Source organism: Bemisia tabaci, chromosome 2 (assembly GCF_918797505.1).
Source record: "Bemisia tabaci chromosome 2, PGI_BMITA_v3".
Classification (NCBI taxonomy): domain Eukaryota; kingdom Metazoa; phylum Arthropoda; class Insecta; order Hemiptera; family Aleyrodidae; genus Bemisia; species Bemisia tabaci.
The window spans coordinates 50,727,059-50,748,310 of record NC_092794.1 but is presented as its reverse complement, the minus strand read 5'-3'; the positions used below and the strand labels follow the sequence as shown (position 1 = coordinate 50,748,310).

At 37.2% G+C, this 21,252-nt stretch overlaps 2 protein-coding genes across 3 annotated transcripts; one reads left to right on the top strand and one right to left on the bottom strand.

Annotated features, from left to right (window-relative positions):
* Positions 1-6,264: 6,264 nt before the first annotated feature.
* LOC109037635 (mini-chromosome maintenance complex-binding protein) lies at positions 6,265-15,299 on the top strand. Its single transcript, XM_019052399.2, has 10 exons — positions 6,265-6,558; positions 7,594-7,686; positions 8,539-8,721; positions 9,194-9,295; positions 10,074-10,198; positions 10,593-10,960; positions 11,579-11,882; positions 12,512-12,621; positions 13,186-13,319; positions 14,302-15,299. The coding sequence occupies exons 2-10, from the start codon at positions 7,603-7,605 to the stop codon at positions 14,662-14,664; spliced, it is 1,773 nt and encodes a 590-aa protein (XP_018907944.2). The 5' UTR covers positions 6,265-6,558; positions 7,594-7,602; the 3' UTR covers positions 14,665-15,299.
* Positions 15,300-16,461: 1,162 nt separating this feature from the next.
* PMP34 (Peroxisomal Membrane Protein 34) lies at positions 16,462-21,105 on the bottom strand. 2 transcript variants are annotated; one of them, XM_019052403.2, is made up of 5 exons: positions 20,945-21,105; positions 19,198-19,670; positions 18,765-18,997; positions 17,769-17,836; positions 16,462-17,127 (listed from the first exon to the last, which is right to left on the bottom strand). In XM_019052403.2, exons 2-5 carry the CDS (start codon positions 19,640-19,642, stop codon positions 16,983-16,985), a joined length of 891 nt encoding a protein of 296 aa, XP_018907948.1. In that variant the 5' UTR covers positions 19,643-19,670; positions 20,945-21,105; the 3' UTR covers positions 16,462-16,982. The 2 variants fall into 2 exon arrangements, with proteins under 2 accessions (XP_018907948.1, XP_018907945.2); XM_019052400.2 differs by lacking the exon at positions 20,945-21,105 and adding an exon at positions 20,347-20,904.
* Between the last annotated feature and the right edge of the window lie 147 nt (positions 21,106-21,252).

Here is a 21,252-nt window from a genome sequence, read left to right as displayed (position 1 = left end):
ATCGCTTGCGATGTCGCAAGATTGTGCCTATTTTCTTTTATTTACATTCAGCCCATCCTCGAAGGAGAGCTGACTCTTACAGTGGAACTTTAGCTTTCGCGGCAATGCATTTTGGGTACTATCAAAATATATTTCAATTTTTAAGCATTAGGTGGATTGTTCCGGGAACATCGAAATTTCAATCTATAGATCGATCGATTTCGGAAAATAATCATCCGAACCCTGGTAAAAATTGGCTGTAGAATCTGTGTTCCAAAATACCACAGACCTACAGCCGGCTGTAAGATTTCCAATAGCTTCTATGGCCGGCAACACAATTCCTTATAGCTTTTTATGGCTGATAGCGATTAAGCAACAGCCTGGCGATAAAGTGTATGCTAAACGTTACTAATTACGGATACTAGGACTTAGTGAGTTTTTGGACTACCGCTCTCTTTTTTGGCCGTAGCATCTTGATTTATTTTGCGAGGAAAGCTCCGTACTTTTGAAGGATGCCTGTCATTCCTAATATGTTGGAGCGCCTTCAATTTCGTATAATACTGTGCAATTCCTCTGGTGAGAAATAGTTGCTTCAAGCGCCGTGATTCGCTGCGGCGCGGCGCGGCGGGCGGGCAGCCAGCGCGAAACGCGCATTGGTGCCTACAAACCCAACAGGGATACTTCACGCATTGCGCAATGCGTGAAGTATCCCTGTTAGGTTTGTAGGCGCCAGTGCGCCGCTGCTCCGCTTTGTGTTAGGCTCTAATATTTAATCTCGTGGAGTCAGCGTTTTTCAACTCATGACTTTGAAATGTTTGCACACTCTGTATGGATTATTCTCATTTTAGTTGATGAAAAAAAATATGCATTGAAGGAAAATATAACGTGTGTTTTGTAAATATTAAGGTGGTTCCGTATCAGACTTAATGATTTCCAAAGCACACGAATTTCTACACAATTTCTTATAGCCTTTTGTAGCCGATGGCGGAAAAGCAACAGCCAGGCGATAAAGTGTAAAGTCCGGCGATAGGAACTATAGCCCGGCTGTATAATTTTTTATCACTTCGTGTAGCCCGGCCGTATCATTTTCCCACTTTCTACAGCCAGCTATATGATTTTCTATCGCCTTCTTCAGTCGGCTATAAGAACTCCTATGGTATTTTGAAACGCAGCTCCTATCGCCAAATTTTACCAGGGAAATCTTCAAATAAAATCAAAAGTAATGTTATACCTTTTTACAACTGATTTCAATATTGAAATCAATCGGTGGTTATTTGGGAACAATACTTTGATTTTTTTTAAGACTTTGGGAGATGATCTTCGGCACGAACATCGCTTAGTGAATTATCTACGGACAGAAATTTCAATTTTTCAAACAAAATTTAATGTAGAATACGATGAACTTGCTAAATAGTATTTCCAAGTTCAATTCATACGTAAGAAAACATTATTGTGCCTGTATATCCATTCAAACTTTCCACTCACAAAAAACAACCAAAGTCCACTCGAGTAAAACCAACCACCCATTTGGTAAAATGTAATTCATTTCAAGAATCGCAAGAACGTGGAACACGTTTGAAGATGCAACTATCGCAACGCTCAGGATATGCTTTTAGCCTACCCGTCAAGATGAAGGCAAACTAGCGAGTCGATTGTAAAATCGTTATCAGATGACCTCGATCGATGGATCCCTATCTATAATGTATTTAGAAGTCGAAAAAAGCAGGTGACTGATTCTCGAAATTGATAGTCTAGGCGATAGACAAAGAAGAAAAAGGTATATACAGGGCCGGATTTACCTACTTGCCGCCCATGGGCCCCCTATATTTTGCCGCCCCCTTCTCATTCGTTCTCATTTACTCGTGTTGAACACATTTTTTGGGAAAGCCCTGTCAACACTACTAGCAAAAGTTCACGAAACTTTGCGCGAAAGTTAAATTCCGTAAACCTTTCTCTGTGTGGACAAGGCCTTCCATTCATAAGAACAAAAAAATTATGAAAGAACAAACATAAATGTGGTTCAATGATTTTAACTTCCGCCGCCGCGCCGCGCAGACCACACCGTGTTGGACGCAATGCGTGAAGTATTCATGCATTCTTATAGGCGCTATCCGATTCACGCTAACCGCATTGACTGCACTGTGTTTGATGCAATGCGTGAAGTATTCGTGCAGTCTTGTAGGCGCTAATATGTGTTACATGCCGATCGCCGATGGCTTCTCCATTTCATCTCAAGTCCTCGTTATCATTTCTCTCCAAGTCGCGGCGTTCCAAGCCAAATTGCGTGTTTGGTTTCTCTCGTAACTCGACTTATTGAGGGTGCTGTCTCTTGTATCACTAAGAGACGACAAACTTAGAAATTACTATACTCTCAGGAAATGAGAGATTTTTCCGCCTTTTCTCGTTTGTAATTTTGTTTTTATGCATCCGATTTTTTTTTATACCTACACTTTAAAAAATTGCAAATTTTTGCCGCCCCTTAGATTTGCCGCTATGGGCCGCGGCCCATGTGGCCACCCCCTTATTCCGGCCCTGGGTATATAAAGGAGCGATTTCTTTCGAGGATTACAACGAGTTACAACGATTTGAACGCGAGTTACAACGAGTGTATTAGACTAATGGGGAAGATGATTCACTTAATGACTCTCGTGGGTTATCGTTAGTTTGTCCATGCTTCATTCTTAGAGACCAAGTTTGAAGAGTTACTAATCAAATTTTTCTCGAGATAATTTATTCGAAATTCCGACAACATCGCGCCCGTAACAGATGGAAGTTCAATCCATGCCCATGTCGACAGGCTTGATTCGTCTCTCTAGGATCGACAGTCAATGAACTCGCGGAACTTCCAAGTCTGCTTTGTGGCGGAAGAAAATTTAATCAATGCTATTTTAAAACGACATGTATAAATCGTCTCTAACTGGCATGAGTTTATATCATGAAACCCACAACGAATTGTAGAATAAAGATGCTCTCCTCAATTTAGCTTGACACCCTCCCCCCTCCCCCCCACAACTTTTCGAGGCACAAATTTTGCGTCAGGCAATAAAACTTGTTGCTATCAATAATAGATTATATGTGCTGTGTGGCTATATGAAATTTTAAAACCTGTGGCTCGTTTTCAACTCGTTTTCTTCCCAATTCCCTTGGAAAATTTTTCTCCGAAACTTCGGGGAAGAATAGTATTTTCATCTTTTGACTGATTTGGGGAGTGTTACAGAATGTTCGACAAATTTCTCTAGGGTGACTCAACTTCCAATATAAGTATGACTGTGAGCCCCCAAAAAATAACTTATGCTTGCGATTTGAGTCAAGCAAAAATCGGATTGAATCAAGAGTACTTTTTCTTGTCAATGTTTCCAAGAGTCTGGACTCTAGATACAATGTGTTTTTTTTTCCAGTGCATGGTCATATTTGTCAATTTGAATGATTAATTGTCGATAAATATGTGCACGCAGAAGTTGAAGTCACTTGTATGTGGGTTACTGCTATTGGTCTCTCTCCGATTATGAGTGTGGTCCAAAGGTCTTTTACGAACTTAAAACAAAGATATAATAGTCGCACTTGAAGCCAATTGTCAATTACATATTTTTTGTACCATATTTTTGATATTTTCGCCGAGTTTTACGTTTGTATTGTCAACTGAAAGAAAGTTGGGAAGCCTTTTCACTCTCCTGAAAAATAATCGTGGGGGCACATATTTTAAATATGTCATCCGCGATACGACCCTCCATGCCTATTTTGAATGAAATTGAGCAATTAATAGCAGGGCCGGATTTACCTACTTGCCGCCCATGAGTCGCCTGCATTTTGCCGCCCCCCTCTCATTCGTTTTGAAACATCAATAAAAACCATCAAGTGAACGTGCCGAAGGGGGAGTAGTGCATAAGACGCGTTTACTCGTGTTCGACATATTTTTTGGGAACCCCGTCAACACTACTAGCAAAAGTTTACGGAACTGAAGGAGAAAGTTAAGTTCCGTAAACCTACCTCTGTGCGGACAAGGCCCTCCATTTATAATAAATGAACGAAAAAATGATGAAAGAACAAACATAAATGTGATTTAAAAAGTTTAACTTCCGCCGTCGCGCCACACCGTGTTTGGTGCAATGCGTGAAGTATTCTTGCAGTCTTGTAGGCGCTATGCGTTTCAGGCTGACCGCACTGTGTTAGGGGCATTGCGTGAAGTGACCGTGCATTCTTGTAGGCGCCATGCGTTTCACACTGGCCGCAGTGATCGCACTGTGTTTGATGCAATGCGCGAAGTATTCATACGGTCTTGTAGGCGCTATGTGTTACATGCCGATCGCCTCGCCGAGGGCTTCTCATTTTCGTCTCAAGTCCTCGTCATCATTTCTCTCTAAGCCGCGCCGTTCCAGGCCAAATTGCTTGTTTGGTTTCTCTCTTTAACTCGACTAATTGAAGGTACTGTCTCTCGTATCACTGAAAGACTACAAAATTAGAAATTACTATACTCTCAGGAAATGAGAGATTTTGTCGCCTTTTCTTGTTTGTATTTTTTTTTTCTAAATCCGATTTTTTTGCCTACATTTAGAGAAAAATTGCAAAATTTGCCGCCCCCTAGATTTGCCGCCATGAGCGTTGGCCCATGTGGCCACCCCCTAAATCTGTCCCTGGTTAATAGATTCTGAGAAATGGCTGCACATAGAAAGATTGGACACCGGATGGACGGACACACATTTTTTCAGGTACGTTTTTTCCCCCTCCGAGCACTTTAAAACGCCCAGGCAGGAGTGATGAAATTTCAATTATTTTCCTCTTTTTTTTTTGAGGATGACAGCACTTTCTCTATCCGCACGGGGATTGAAAAAATAAAAATTCTCTTGAGATGTGCCGAATATGCTTCTGAAGCTCTGATTCAACCGATAATGGCATAGAGAAAAAAAGGAGATGTTTGGATCTTGAGGATTGTTTACCCCGTGACGTGGGTCGATACAACATTACGTCGACATTCCAGTAAAATCCGGAATTCGAAATATGAAAAAAGGACCATAACGTCCGATTTTTTTTTCTTAAATCAACTCATGATATGATTTCAAACACTTTATATAGAATGACTTTTTCCCTAAACTGCACCAGCACCATTTCCAAGAAAATCGTCTGTACCGACCTATGTCAGCAAAGAAATCCAAGATGCCCGAAATCCCAACACCTTTTTCTTCTCTATGCCATGAAGGACGTCGTGAGCCTACCGGTAGAGTGTCAATCGTCCATTTGAAATTCGCCTTCAATCTTGCCGTATAGGCAGCCAAACTCACACCGAGGAGTATGAATAGTTATCCGTTCGAATAACACACCTCTATTTCGCTCCGAAGCTTCGATTGAACAGAGCTGTAAACTTCTCATTCCTTCTGCAACTTCTGAGGGAATTGCAGCTCGATAACCTTATTTGCAACTAGGTAATGATGCCTGTAACTATTAATGTAGGCAAATTATAAATCAGTCATTTTTCCTGTCGCATAAAGAGTAGGCATGCAGGAATTAGCAGAATTGCTTTCGAAAAATTGTTTTGGTTTGTAAAAGAAACTAGTGCGGAATGAACTTCGAAAAGTTTTTATTCCGAAGACTTGGCACGGTGTTCTACGTTTCTCGATTGAGCTCAGGGGAGAATTTTATGAGCGCCGCCGCCCGCAGCGCACTATGGTCCAAAACTCAAGAATACGAAGAAATAAGTCGAATAATGACTGAAAGATCACGAAAGTTTCGTGACTGATATTTTTTGAGTCACTAATTTTGAATTTGATGTCAAATTGCCTACATTGTGACAGGCACGCTGCGGCGCGGCGTGCTGCCAGCTCGGAACGCGCAATGACGCCTACAAACCTAAAGGAATACTTCAAGCATTGCGCAATGCGTGAAGTAGCCCTTTAGGTTTGTAGGCGTCGATGCGCATTTCGCGCTGGCAACACGCCGCGGCTCTCCCGGCGGGCGGGTGGTGAACGATTTCTTGCGGAGAAAGCTCCCTGACGGAGAGACTCGTGTATTGTGTAGTTTTTTTTTTTTTTTTTTTTTTTTTTTTTAAATTTTTGATTTTTAAAATTACACGCTAGTCGTGTGAAGTAATTAATGAACTCTCAACGCTAGATGAAGTGTTATTATGAAGGAGCGGGTCGTGGGCCATGCGCGATGCGGACGGCGCAGTCTGTCGCACGTTTCTCCTTTCACCGTCAATTTGTATTTCGCGCCATCGGCCATCGGCACATTCGCGATTTCCCGCGCAGTGCCAGTTCTTTTGGCGGGCTTTGCAAGTAAACAAAGACCTAACCTCATTTCCTCCTCCCTCATGTTTCTGAAAATTCTGAAATCCAGTGAATTTTGAAGTGTGCTGAAACCGGAAGCAGATTGATTAAATCTGAACAGTGTTTCAGAATTTAATTTCAATATTCTTCGGCACAGTGCTTACTCGGATCAATTGTTAAGTTTTTAAATCCGTATCAATACTACAATTCACCATAAATTACAAATCTTTGTGTGTTGACATATCGAGGACCTTCCCATCTTCCTCAGTCTTCACTATTCTTTCTCGCAAAAACTTCGAAGCTCCACTCTGTTTTTTTGAAGGTAACTACAGATCAGCAGAATTTCATTTATTTAATATTCGAAAACGGCCAATGAAGTGGCTTGAGAATCCTATTCAGTGGCAATTGTAGGGAGATCTAGATGTTGAAGTGGATTCCCACATATTCACTTATTTCCGGAAGAATAATAGAATTCTTCGGAATGTTCGCTTACAGGCGCAGTTCACATCAGTAGTGCATGCGCTTTACAGAGTCTCAAGAATGTCCGAGTTTCGTGCAGTTTCAACCTTTGTTATTCCATCAGCAAGAAAGAGCCTTCAGTTGAAATTCTTAGAATACACATTTCATCTCTCTGTCAAATAAACGTATCTCCTAATGCTGTATGTTTGCACTCTGGATGAGGTTCGTCGTAAATCAGCATTCCTTCAGAAGGATGTACAGAAATTCTAATTGCCACCCTGCCTGACTAATCCATGGTCGTCCCTTGCGATCTCATTGTAAGGGACAAAGTTCCCACGTAAAATTTGATTGTGAATGGCATCCATTCGTAAGCATCTGAAGTGACTCCTCTACTACAACGTAATTTCAGTTGATTTTACCAGAATCAGGTAAATTCAATTTCATGGTGCCTTATCTTCTTTCATGCTTTATTCTCTTACAGGAAAGCTAAGAACTTTAACATCTTGAAACCCTCTATAAATCTCTTCTAGACATGGAGAAAATAATCACCAAATTTCAAGGCAAAATGTAGTTTGAGTTTTTTCTTTAAGAAATTAAATCTGAAAAAAAATTAGGGAACGCCTAATGTAACTAGTTCAAATCTTATTCATGCTCATTCACCAATTTTAAAGTCCTCTTCACCTAAAATCATCGGTGATGAAAGTATAGCCACCCTTAATTTGATGCGTGTCTTGTTAATGCTCATTAGTAATATAAAAGACGATTCTATAACCCTAGTTGCACCCACTGGAGCCAGTGCACTCCAATTGAACATCTGTTTTTGTTTTCTAAGCTTGTTTTTAAAAGTAATTAATTTTGTCTAAAATTCACCGTTACAAATTTTCAAATGTTCTTATAGAAGCAGATCATGGATCCCTGGAATCCTACCCCTGAATATTGGGAAGCCAACGAAAGTGAATGCCGCAGTCGCTTGAAGGATGCATGGGATGAGGTAAGTTTTACTGACATCGTGAGATACTGTCGGTAAAAATTCACCTAAATTAAATGTACAAACAGTAGTTTATTTCCAGAATAAAGGACTCCAAATTACATACTTATCATAAGAGTGCACAAGTTCATCTGAGAGAAAATAGATGGTCTCTTTTCTGTCGCAATTCTGAATTTTCTCTGATCTTCCTATCAATAATTACAAAATACGTTCTAGTATCATCGGTAACAATGAAAATTCTAAACTGTCACTTAAATGTAAAAAGGTCTAATTTTAAAATTCTCTCCTTGGCAGGTCAAACTATTAAACAGCAAAAACTATTTGATAAAAAACTAAGTAGGCAGTCTGGTGTGAGACGATCTTAATCTGCAAACCTAAGACCTTTCGGACAAAAATTCACATGAATTTCATCTATATGTATCTATTTGTTAAAATAATTGGATACCGATAATCATTTTAATTTTGATTGATTTTCATCCAGATGATTCTCAAAAAATTGGATGTGCAGGAATATAAGCTTTCAAAGAGTAATATCATAAAATTTGATGTCTCATTAACCATAAACGAAAAAGAATCAAAATATGGAAAAAAATTAAAAAAATTGAAGGAAAAAATGTAGAGTTGGATGAGAAAGTGAGGTTACAATACACAGGATGGAAATCTTCAAATTATCTGGGGTTTTTGACCCACTGCAGGAAGGACGAATTTTTGCTCCAGTCATGGAGGTTTTTGAGGTGTCAATGTTCATAAGTTGTCAGATGAAACTTTGCAACATTTTTATGCAATTAAGTTCTTCTAAACCTGACCGTTTCGGTTCCCCTGAGTTTGGGATTAATCTCTTTTTCTGTCAATCAGATACCCGTTGTAAACTACATGCCTGACAACCTATTGGTAAACAAAAAGCTTGTACGCTTTCGTGGAATGATTCAAGATATGTTCAGTCCAGTTTACTATATGCAGCAGTATGAAGTTGTCAATGTGAACTCATCAGAATCATCCGTTCGGTCTGGAAAATTTCAAGATTCTCTGCTCTGCACCGTGAGTAGAATATTTGCATACTTGTTCTTTTTTATGCTCATGATCCATTGCTGTCGTGGTTTCTTACTTGAAAGTAAGAAAGCTATTTCAGTGTTGCTATCCAGGAAATTGGCAACTCTTCCTCTTTTAAAATGAAATAGATGGTGAAACACCCAAACGGCGAATCTCGTTTGTGTTGTTCGAAAATCTCTGTTCCTATTTCCTTTTTATGAGAACAAATCGACATTATTTCTTGATGTTTTTTTATGTTTTTCCTTTGATATACTATGAAAATTTGAGATTTTACAACGCTTGGTCTGTTTTTGTTTGATAGCAAAGCTAAAAAAAAAGCTCATATTGATCTCATTTTCCAGGTAAATCTAAATTTAAAAAACAAGGCTATTTAATTAATTCAGAATTCTCAAGATTTTTATTAGGGCCTTAGTGTTGTGCTCACTGCATTCTAATTTAAACTGTCTTAAAACTTTTACAGGATGATGAAGAGGTTGTCTTTGACTCTGTCAAGCGAGTAAATGGAGAAAGGAGACCAATGTACTGCGTCTCAATTCCATGTCTCAATTCTTGGGCCGATGAAGTAAGTCATCTTGTCATTACTGTATTGTATTTCATGCTTAGTATAAGTGGTCATTAAAATTTTGGAAATAAGCGGCGTCCCTGAGATAGTTAGAAAATACACAAACACAAAACAACAAGATTTGCAGTAAAGACCCATTATTTCAAAATTTCAATATGACTTTTTTTTAACTGAGTTGGCACTAGGCCAGACCGGTCGGCACGAGGTAATGAAATAGGAGCTTGTACTTGCCTCTCAATCACTTATATTTTTCTACCTTATAGCACATGTAAAATTGCTAAAAATTGGAGTTTCAGACCTAATTTTCTCAAGATTGGCACCTTGAAAGTTTAATTTCAAAGGTTTTCGAGCTCTGAAAATCACAAGGGACATCATATCATTAAATCTACAACTTAGCCAGTGCCAAATTCTTCAGTATTTCGTGCATAGTTCTTTGCAATTTTTAAGTGATAAATATGTTCTTGACAAATGAGACCAATTTTTGGGAAAGGTAAGCAAGAAAGTAGTAATCTATGCAACTGTTTATTTGAATGGAGTAAACATAATGTGATAGGTTGATGAAATAAACATATAAAATAAAAGTTGTTCATCCCTTTTATTATGACAAAAAATTTGGTTTCTGCCCATTCGTGAAAACTAGTTTAATTTCATCCTAGTTGTCTCAGTACTGTGCATGTCATCCAAAATATGATGAAGCGTCTGAACCTAAGAGTTAGTTTGAAGTATGCAAACTGACACATTTGCCATAAAACTCAACGTTTCGATACATTTTTTACAGGAATGTAAAAAGATATTCTCCAGATTAAACAAATCTAACGACAAAGTAGAAAATTCAACCTCTGGAAAACGTAGCGCTGAAGATGTTGAAATGGATGTTGACTCCAGTGGTCCAAATGATCTAAAGTAAGTTAGGACATATCTCTCTTTTACAAATCATTAATCGAAGAGGTATTTATTTTCTCTTATCTGTATTTTCTCTTTTGTGTGATATAGTATGTCAGTAAGAGAAGAAATACATAAGTAGCGTGATCTCATCTAGAAATTTCCTGTTGTATTTTGTTGACCCAAAAATGTTCTCTGTTATAAATTCCAATTAAGATTTTCTGACCCAATTTCAGAGAACTATCTAATAATTTTACCTCAGGGAACGAAGATCCCCTTCAGTAAATGTAAAAACATACGCCACTGATTTCAAAACTTTGATTCTAACTGGTAGCTTTTTTGTGCTACATTTCTTAAATGAGACAACATAATTGTCACTAAAATTAACTTAACACTAAACCTCATTCTCCTACAGTTCGACTTCTGAAACCAAGCGACACTGTGTCGGAACTTCTGGAACCGCACCTGCACCCAAATCAGGCGAGAGCTCAACCACCACAAAACTGGAGACAGATCTAAACTTCCCAGTCTCCAATCCAAAGGGAAAAGCATGCATCTTAAATTTCTATGATAGCATGGATGAGGATGTCAAACTCAACTCAATTGTAGAGGTAGTCGGCTTCTTAGCTAACGACCCATTCCAGGCGCCTGTGGAGGATGGAGGAGATTTTGAGATGGATGATGGTGTCTCCAAGTTGCCGCCATCACTAGTCCCACGGATCCATGTTGTGGGTGTCAAGCATCTGGACGGTTCTTACATTGTTCCAGCAATTCCTGCAAAGTGTGAGTATTTGAAAAATCTCAAATATCTCGGTAAGAGGTGACTGATTCTCAATACAAGGGTCATACAGAGAGTAAATTGATACTAGAATCTTGAAGTCTAAAAAGAATTAAACGAGTTGAAAGATTTTCGTTGCAGCAATCAGAACAGATAAACAGGCATCTTCCAAGCTGCAGTTAGAGTCCTTCTCTCTAGGCACTTCTTTCCCCTCTTCTTTTTTAATTAAATATGTGTAGACTTGATCGATTTTGCTTATTACCATCTTCAATAAATAAATGGCCAAAGTGCTAAATGACGTATCTCCACCGTAATGTTTCAAATTTTGCGCTCCAATTTTATTTTCTCTAAGAGAAGCAAGCCAACTCAAAGCTTTAAATTATTACAGAATTATCTGCTATGAAATTACATCAATTAACTAGTTTTCCCAAGAAAAAATGAAGTATCACAGGAAGTCCGAGACATTCCAAACAGAGGTACGTGGTTTCGCAGTTGGGCCATCAAAATTATTTCTATCACAATACAAATTCTCAAATTGGAATTCTCTTTCATCAACCTAGATCAAGATTTTTAGATTTTGAATATCAAAAATTTTGTCACTTAATTTTTTTTTTTGGCTTTAGTTGCAGATAAAACAGCCGCAGACATTAAACGATTAAGAAATGAATTGAAGTTTGTCCTAACACAACTCATGCTTGGAGACAGCTTAGCAGCTGAGTATCTGATATTCAGTATAATTTCTAAAGTATTTCTACGCCAGGATCTCACAGTTTTAGGGGATTTTTCTCTTAACATCACCAATCTTCCCCTTCAGAGCTGCCCCTCTTATCCAAACTTGGTCTACGAAGTATTGGCATTACTGTTGCTACAAAGCCACTACTTTCAAATGTCCATTTCATCCATGAACAATACAAAAATGATTCCCAAGTAAGTGTTTGTTTGAAGTTTAAGATTTGATGAAGAAAACATGATGGGCAAATTTTTTATACAGAAAGTTCCAACTAAGTGGGCAAGTGCTTCAAGAGTAAAACTTGATAAAGCCCAATCAAATTTAATAAATATCAAGGGTAATTCGGATAACCTGCCCTGTTTTTTGTACCACCCTCTTTGTTTGGTATACTACCCTCCGTATCCCGAAAACGCCCAATATTGAGCCTTAAGACTATAACTCTGAAAGCCTAATGTGATCTCCAGATACTGATGAAAATATTTTCAGCTCTCCAAAATTGAAAGGAAGTTCAATGAAAATGAAGGCCATCTAGCCTCAAAAAAAAATCTATATTTATTTGAAGTACAGAAATTCATTTCACACTATACCTCAGATTATTCGAACCAATGCGGCAGAAAGGCATTTAAAAGCTAAATTATTCGGACAATCTGGAGTTCAGATAGTCTGAGGTTTAGTGTACTTTTAAAAAAAATACAAAAGTTTGAATTTATTTTGTATGTGTTAAAGTACCTATAAAGCACCTAGTACAGTATATTAGTGTATAAAGTATATATTTTGTACCTACAAAGCAGTTTCTCTCTGTAATCAACCTATTTTATAATTGCAGGAAAGATTATCAAACAAATAGGCTTGTCAGTGGAATGCTTCAGTTACCTGCAGGGACTCATCTTGTTCTAGATGAAACAAAGTTCGAGGCTGGTATGCTTAGAGATCAAGGTAAGGGAAAAACTTATAAACTTACTTTTTTACCACTAACCCACAGCCAAATTAATCCAGTAGAGATTGATGGATTAGACCCAGTCTGTACTCTTCTTGGGGGTACAACATGGTGTCTAGGGACTGGAAAAATTGCAGGTGTCAGAAAGAGTAAGCGTTCAGCAGGGAAAGTTGCAAACTTCCATTTAAAATTGTGATTTCTGGCATAACTTCACGGTATGGCACTTTGATACCGCGCGTTATGTTTGCTTAGAGAGACAAGGTGGAGAAATAGTGCTGGGTCCACACCATATTTCTCGGGAAAAACAAAGCCAAGAAATTCCAAAAAAATTTCAATGACGAGTCAAAGAATTTTTTGCTCTAATGATTACCAGTATCAGAGAGCATATAGACAAGGAGAGACATATACTTAGTTTATTTGCAAAGTGAAAAGTTGAAATCAACAGATTCAATTGGATACTACAGACGTTCATTCTTCTTTTATGAGTTTATTTTGGGAGTTCAGTCAATTATTCTTCCTTAAAATAGACAGTCATGTGCTAACTTTTACCTTTGTCTTTCCAGGTGTTCACAATGCCAAGGCTCTATCTACGATTATAAAAAATCAGAAAATGGACTACAACTTTCAATATTACAATTTAGGTATCGATACTGATGTTCCTGTTATTATTTTCTCTGAAGCCAAATCTATGTTGACAGTGAGTATTTTTAGATCAAATACAGTCTATTTTTTCTCCTCTCTTTCTCTATCTCCTTTACACACTTATTCATTTTATTTTTTTTTTTTTTGAACCTGTGAGGACTACTGTAGAGTTTCTTAAAATACGTTTGATTATTTCCATAAGAGTGAAAATGTCAGCAGAATTGTCAACAGTAACAAAGAATACAATACTAACCAGAACAATATTTTCCATATGTAGCTGAATAAATTGTGTTAACTTAAAAAACTACCTGAAGTAGCGACTTTCTGCACTGTTTTAAGAATTTGAGAGCTGTCCGGTCTTTTAGCAAGAAGGTCATTGCCTGAGATTCCTGTTGAAAACGAAAAAATTGCCGTATATATGACCTATGAGTTGCTAGCCAAAAAAGGAGCGGATGCCTGCTCCTGCTGTTTTTACATACAACGACTTTTGAGAATCAATTTATCTGAAAGAGCATATCGATGGCCAAAGTGCGAAACCACCTATCTCCGTTTGCACCATTTCGGACATTCTGTCAGACTTTATTTTTTCTTTCGAAAACTAGTCAGCATAATTTCTTGACAACTGCCTTAATTTTTCTTCTCTGTCCACCTAATATTCTGTATAAATATCAAGCTATAAAGCTGTCATGCTTCTCTTTGAATTAATATAGTACTGGCGGAAATTTTAAAAAATTGCGATGAAGATACGTGGTTTTGCATTTAGCCATCGATATGTACTAATTTTCATACTCTCAGCTCAACCCTGTGATTGGAAATTTTTCCTTTTAAAGTCAGGCTATTGGGAGTATCACTCGTTCCATGGATCAAGACTGCAGACGCATTTTGAGTGAAACGTGTTTAAGGAGTATTTCTCTATTACGAAAATAGGCATTGATGCTGATGACTTTTTGTGAACATCTTAATCTTTAATCCAAGAGGTGCTATTATACCCACCCGCGTTCATTTCATCTTTTCTAGGCATCTTTTTTCTTTTCCAGTGTAAATACCAAGTGAAATTAGAGCCTGATCCCTCGTCTGTGGCTGTCGTTGAAGAGATGATGCTCTCACTCAAAAACTACCTGAAGCAACACATCAATGAATTACGTGCATTTATCCTGTCGATCAAGTCAAAAGAGTACCAATTGTCTGCTGAGATGAGCAAAACGATCGAGAGTGATTTCGTTCAAATGCGTCAAAGACCAGGCGCAAAGGTTTCCCCAGATGACTTGCACTCATTGCTAGTTGTAGGCCGGCTGTACGCCATCAGCCATGGCCTTGATTCCTTAGATCCTCAGTCTTGGTCGGAAGTTCTACAGCTGGAGGAGCAACGTAAAGCAAGGTTGAATTCCTCTGCACGGTGATCACTAATGTCCTTCCGGTGGAGTGTCATCACTCTTAATTAGTGGATAATGTTCTTTTAGATCTTTACCTTATCACTCTGCCATTTCCGTTAGCTCTGGATGTTTGAACATAATAAATCGAGGCTGTCTGGTGTAAGATTTTAGGAGTATGCAATATCATGCATGGAAAAAAATGAACAAAGGTACTCGTTTACATAATCAAAAAATTGGATAACAAAAAGAGGTAGGGTTTCTCTAAAAAAAGGTCAAACATTCCTCTGAAGCAGGACGTTTTAAGCTTTTTTTCCTGGCACTTTTTGTCCCCAGAGAATTGTAAATTTGTTAAAAATTTCCTATGTCCTTTTAAAATTTTTCTCAATGTTCCCCTATTAATTTTCCGTCTGAGAAGCGTTAATTTAAACCTCTCCAAATTATACTTTCATGATGTCACACACATGAAACAAATAGTAGTATGAAAACTGCTTTCTTTTTTTACCAAAAAATCTCATTTTTTATGTTCACGTCAATCAAAGCTGCACTCGAAGTTACAACCCGTACAAATATGTTTAAGTCCTCGATTTTGTGATATCTTTAGTATTTTAATTATTTCAATTGATTTGAGTTTAAGTTTTTCAATAAAAATGCTGTGTCCTTAATTTTGTTGTACTGTTTCATCAGATTATCCAAGACCAAACCACAAACGACGGTCACTGCGCATCTTTTCCAATCGCCAGCATACTGTTGCACATGTGATGTAGAATTGGTTTTTACCGAAATTATCTCTCGAGAAATGCATTAAATTTTAACTTTTCACTGTCAATGTGCAGCAACGCCTCAAAAATTGTCCACAAAAATGACTGGCCTGTGTGGATGAGTCACGTATTTATCATTTCTCAGTCAGCAACCTTAAAATTTGAAGAACTTATCGATAATCGGAGTAAAAAATTATGTGTCTCATTTTGAGACATGGGATGGTGTCCATGGAACACACAGAACGGTTTGATAAAATGAATTGACTTATGTTTTGTAAAAAAAGGAGTCGTTTATTCTTCAATGTGAGATGAGAAAAAAACATTTAATAAGAACAAGCTTAATTTTCACAACATAAAAAACCCCTTCTCTCTTGATCTTGAAAATGTTGCCACTTTGTAAATATTTTTACAAATGTACTTATTTGTAAATGTAAAGTAAAATTACATACATCTAGTGACCCTGCTGTGATCTGACAGGGGTAAACCATAGATTATGTCATGTCGTCATCTTCCGTTTGAAGTTCTTAAAAATAAAAATGTTGTGAGATGATGTAAATGATGAGATGATTTTAATGTTTAAAATGTTATCACAAAAAACGCTAATTCTAGGGTATCACTAAATGTCAAGTGGATTGAGAGAATCTTTCAGGATACAAATGTAGGCATACATTGGTAAAATACAGAAAGAAAAAAAATTCGACAGTAATTAATTATTGTCAGCTGAGGCCTTGAGGTGATATTTTGTTAGTACATACGGGATCACTTAAAACCTTAAAGCTGAAACCTCAACCACTCATAAATATGGCAAGAAGAAATATTAATTTCAACATTAAACTTTCGGCCGTAACAAAAATGTAGAATGAGCACAGAATTCTGAACTGAAACTAAGAAGTTAGACAAATGTTGACAGTTTAGACTAACTCATGACTTTTAATATCCTTAAATATTACCCCACCTGTTAAATATTTTGAATACACAACCCCAAGCGCCCGATGCAAAGCATACCAATGGTGGAACTGTAAAAACGCGAATCTTGTTTGCAGTATTTCAAAATCCTGATTTTGTAAAATCTATCCCTTGCCATCTACTTGCAACAAAGTTGCAGCAAAAATTGTGCTGAAAAGCTGCTACTTTTTCACCATGTTATTTCAGTAAGTTGCACCTGTGACCACTTACTTAGAACAGCGTCTGGGACAACACGCCAAAAGCAGCACGGTTTGATTCTGGGTTCCCCCTGGAAATTTCGCAATGCCCTTAAAACTGGGGATTGCACACCGTTGCAAGATAGCCGATGCCCCGGCAATCTCCTCCCTTATTGACATTACTCTTACATTCCTTTTGATTTTGATTTTGTATGTTAGTGTAGCGCTGTAGTTTAGCTCTTTTGGTACACTGTTTACTTCATGGTGTGTTCTTCTTTGTGGAGAGAGCCTTCTGAAAGAGTGGAGCCTACTAGTCCAAGAAATACCTTAGCGTTTTTACAGCTTCATTTAACGCACACTCCCAAGTTAGGTCTTTAAATTCTTAAATACTATTGGGTAAAAAATGTATCTAATCAGGTACTTAAAATATAAGACAAGAAAGTCTTCACTTGACTAGTTTCGTTGGCAGTAAAACACGGTGAACCATCTGTTTTACTTTTTCATATGTGACAAACACAAACGCTGCCATTAATACTGACTGAAGAAGCTTTGCCTCCAAACCCTTATAGAGACCTTGAATACCTAAAGTCCTGAAAAACAGAAGAAAAAATGGATAAATTAAGATAAAAACCAGAATCTCCAAGGCAATATATAATCTTAGGAGGATTGAGTATTGGTAGTTGTGATCACTTGAAGCTCTAGGACTTTTTAAAAAATGTGCCAAAGTAATTTTTATCCCAAGATGAGCTGTGATGGAAATCCTAAATGGACGTATTTAAGTTAAAAGGAAAAGTGTGAAAATAAAGTTGATGAAAAAGTATCATGCGCGTGAAATTTGCAAGCTTCATAGTTTCTCTCAATGGACGCTATTATTGTTACGCCACAGAAAATTCACATGCATCGATTTATTTTCATCAGTAGCACTGATAGAAGTTATCTCATTGTTATTGTTTGAATCCAATTTTATATGACAGAGAATCCCTAATTTGACATTACCACTAATTGTGTCGATTAAAGTCATAGTATACATGACCTTTCTGGCATAATTAATTCCAAATAGACCAAGTTCATCAGAAAGGATCCGATCGACTTCCTGTGTAAGATTGAATTGCGAATTTCCCATTACATTAAACTCTGAAAAATCTTGTTGATTTATTTCTTTGAAGTAAGATATGCAATTTTCTATAGGACGTATAAGGCATTGAAGCATCCATCAAAAGCTATACTTTACCTTGTGATATATAAAATTAGCTCTAGAGCATTTGCATTGGCTTTCAAGTTCTTGTATTTATGACCGTGCTGAAAAAAGAAAAATTCACTTTGTATTAGAAAGAAATGATAATGAAATGACACATCAGTGGAGGTATAGTTTTAAAACAAATACGATAGTAGATGATTTTTGTCTCAATCAGTGGAATAATACAATTTCCAGGTGTTACTGTCAAAGCAACTTACAGTGACGAATTTGTACTAACGGAAAACATAAATGGTATTGTTTCTAAGCAATTATTTGCTGCTGCAGGAACGTTAAATACGAATTTTTAAGGTTGGTACATGAGTTACATACTGAGTGAAAATTGAATTTTTATGAATTTGAAGCTTTCATCTTCAACATTTTACGTCAGCATTAAGTTTCCAAAAAGAAAGACTGTCCTTCATATTTTTCATTCATTCATTTTTATCTTTTTCTTTTTTTTTCTTTTCTGTATCTTCGGCTGTTTTACAACATTAGTTTATTTTTTGTTCACTTTTCTTCTTTAGTAATGTACTTTGCCAATTAGCACATAAAATTGATCAATGTACATGGATAAACACAAAAAATATCTGATCAAAGAAAAGGTTAGACTTAAGTACTAGTACAACAATGGAGGTTAGTTAAGGTTTGAGTAAAGGGAAAATGACTAATTTTCCGAAGATATAATTTCTAAAAATTAGAGTCAAAACTGTAACTAAAGTACGTGCCTCATGAAAATATTTATTAAACTGTTCCTTAAAGTCATCAAGTGTCTAGCAATTCAAAAGGGAGAAATTATGAGGGCTGGGACCTCATCCGGCAATCAAAACTGCTAATACTACACATACCTCATCGAGAGTCTGTCAGTTCATTTTTGAAATGGAATTGAGAAAAGTTGACAGGACTTGAATTTTTTCAAAACTAATGAAAAATAGGTGATCGAATTTCTGAAATTAGTATACAAAAAAGAGTTTTTCATAATTAGGTACTTACTCTCTGTAAATTTTGAATGAAAATCAGAGGATACGTCAGTATGGTTGCAACACATTTTGAAAAGGCACCTAAAAAGAAGTAATGGATGGCGCTTAAGTTTGATCCAATTTCACGTTTCAATGTTTCGTAGATTGCAAACTGCACGGCAGGATTGCAGGTCAACAGGAGAGAGGGACCAGTGCCACGCCAAAGAGCCCCTAGTCCTTCGTCTAAGTATATTCGTTTCAGCCCACCTATTATTGGAAAAAAAAGAAGATAAAAATGTATCTATCAATTTCAATAATCAACCCGCAGGAAAAGTCTTAGAGAAAAGTTGGTCAAATTGTTGGTAAATTTTTATTCTCTTTCACCAAATCCAGAAAATTTATAAGTAATGTCACTTATTTTTTAAGAACACTATTTATAGAATCAAACCATGGATTTATCGACTCACCCAGTAATGAGGAATATCTGAGAGGCTCAAAGGATCTCAAGCCTTTCATCTTCAGTCTTGTGTTCACCACCCAAAATGGTGTTGTGGTCAATACATTGATGCTGCCAGCTACAATCCCTAGAATCAGATCCTTGCTCACCGATGGTGACTTCACAAACGTTTTGAGACCATGAAACGTGTAATAATACACAAAGCTGGACACGCACACACTCTGCACAACAGGGAGCATGCCTCTGTAAAGAGTGCTGACCCCTTCTTCTTCAGCTAACTCAATCATGATTTTGAAAGAATTCTGGTTGTCTCTCCTTTGGTTTTCTTCGATTTGAAGCCTGGATTTTACAGTTTCCAACGGATAGAACATCATGGTAGCCAGAACTCCACCAGTCGCACCTGCTATAGCATGTGTGAGCGTTGTGTAAGAGAAAAGTCCTTCTCTTTGAGTCATGATGTTCCTAAGAGGGGTTGGCCAGATACTGCAAAAAAACACAAAAAGGTATTAAATAGGGGTTGAGCAAAAATGTGGTTGATTTATCATTTCACTAACACAGTCATCAAAATAGATAGACCATCACAATCTCCTGGTACGCACAGAAAGAAATTGAGGACAAAAACAAGGCAGTGCATTATGGGTGGTGGTTTGTGGTTTTATGGGTATTTTTTCAGATTTTTTTAATCCTATGATGTATGGCAAAGAAACCCTGTTACGAAAATGCCAAAAGTGGGACCCAATTCAAACAAAATTTTCAGTGGGCTCTAATGGCGGAGGAAGTGACTTTTCCCGACTGATTGAACTTAGCTTCAGGCATGGCCTCGCTGTGTCAACTCGACTGTTGGCCTTAGATTGGTCCGATTTGGAAAAACTTTTTCCCCCCAAAGAATTGAATTCTTGGACTTTTTGATGAAGTTCTTCGTTTTTTAGTGAAATTTTACAAGAGATAAATTGTGCTAAAACCCTGCAAAAATTCCTTGTCACTTCTCCATTATAATTTTTTGAAAAAGAATGAAAAATCAAAATACATAAAGAACATTGTTGTAGAATTTCTCGCCTTGTAAGACTTGAAATACTAGCAATATTTCATAGCCTAAGATCTCAAATTTAGCCTTCATCAAAATCTAATTGCTTAAACAGTGTAATAGCACAAAACTTACATGAAATCGAGAAGCAATAAACCAAAAGCTGAGACTGAATCGATCAGCAATTTTCGTGAGATTTGGAGGAGCTCTAGTAAAATTCCTTGACTCATTGCGTGCTTTTTAAAGTTTATAGATGATCCAAACGGTCAATAAGAGAATATTGGAATTATTTACTCCTACATTTACCCATAAGTGTTGAACTTCGAGTTTCAGGAGAGCATGGGTATCAGGAGGAGGATGAATTAAAAATGTTTGAGCTCCAAATTCTGTTTCAAATGAAGGTGCTAATGAGCACTATGTGACTAATTTTCATGCAAAACTAATAAAATTGTTCGTTGGATTACGGTGAAAGGTTCAGTAATTAGGTATCAAGTTGTTGACGGTGTCCAGTTGATGTGACAATGTGTTCTCATGGAATTCCCTCTCCGTGGCGATCTGAGAAAGATCAATTCGTAGAATAAAGCTATAGTGGAGCAAGAGTGATTGAAGTTACAATTTTACTGAACAAACGGTCACTGTAAATAAGAGGTTGTTTCACGTGTGATTCATTACACTCTCAGTCTTGGTTCAACAAACTACAGCAACCAGGAGGAAAAAAAAGGGCAATACTTACATAAACTACTAAACTTAATTTAATGTTGCACTCATGAGCACTTTAAAAATCCTTCTACGGCTGCAGCATTCATATTACTAAATTAATTAATAGCTTGCAGTCTTATCAGTAATTTGATTAGGCGATAGGGAAGTGAGGTTGTATTGGTTGTATAGTATAAAAATTTACTGCGCCCCCTCCCTTCCTTCAGCCCCACCGGTTGCCGGCTCACGAACCATTTTAAATGATGTCATATTTATTCTCGCTGAATTATGTTAAACTTTGACTGTTCGCAGTCAAAGTCATTATAATTTTCATGTTTTCTCTAA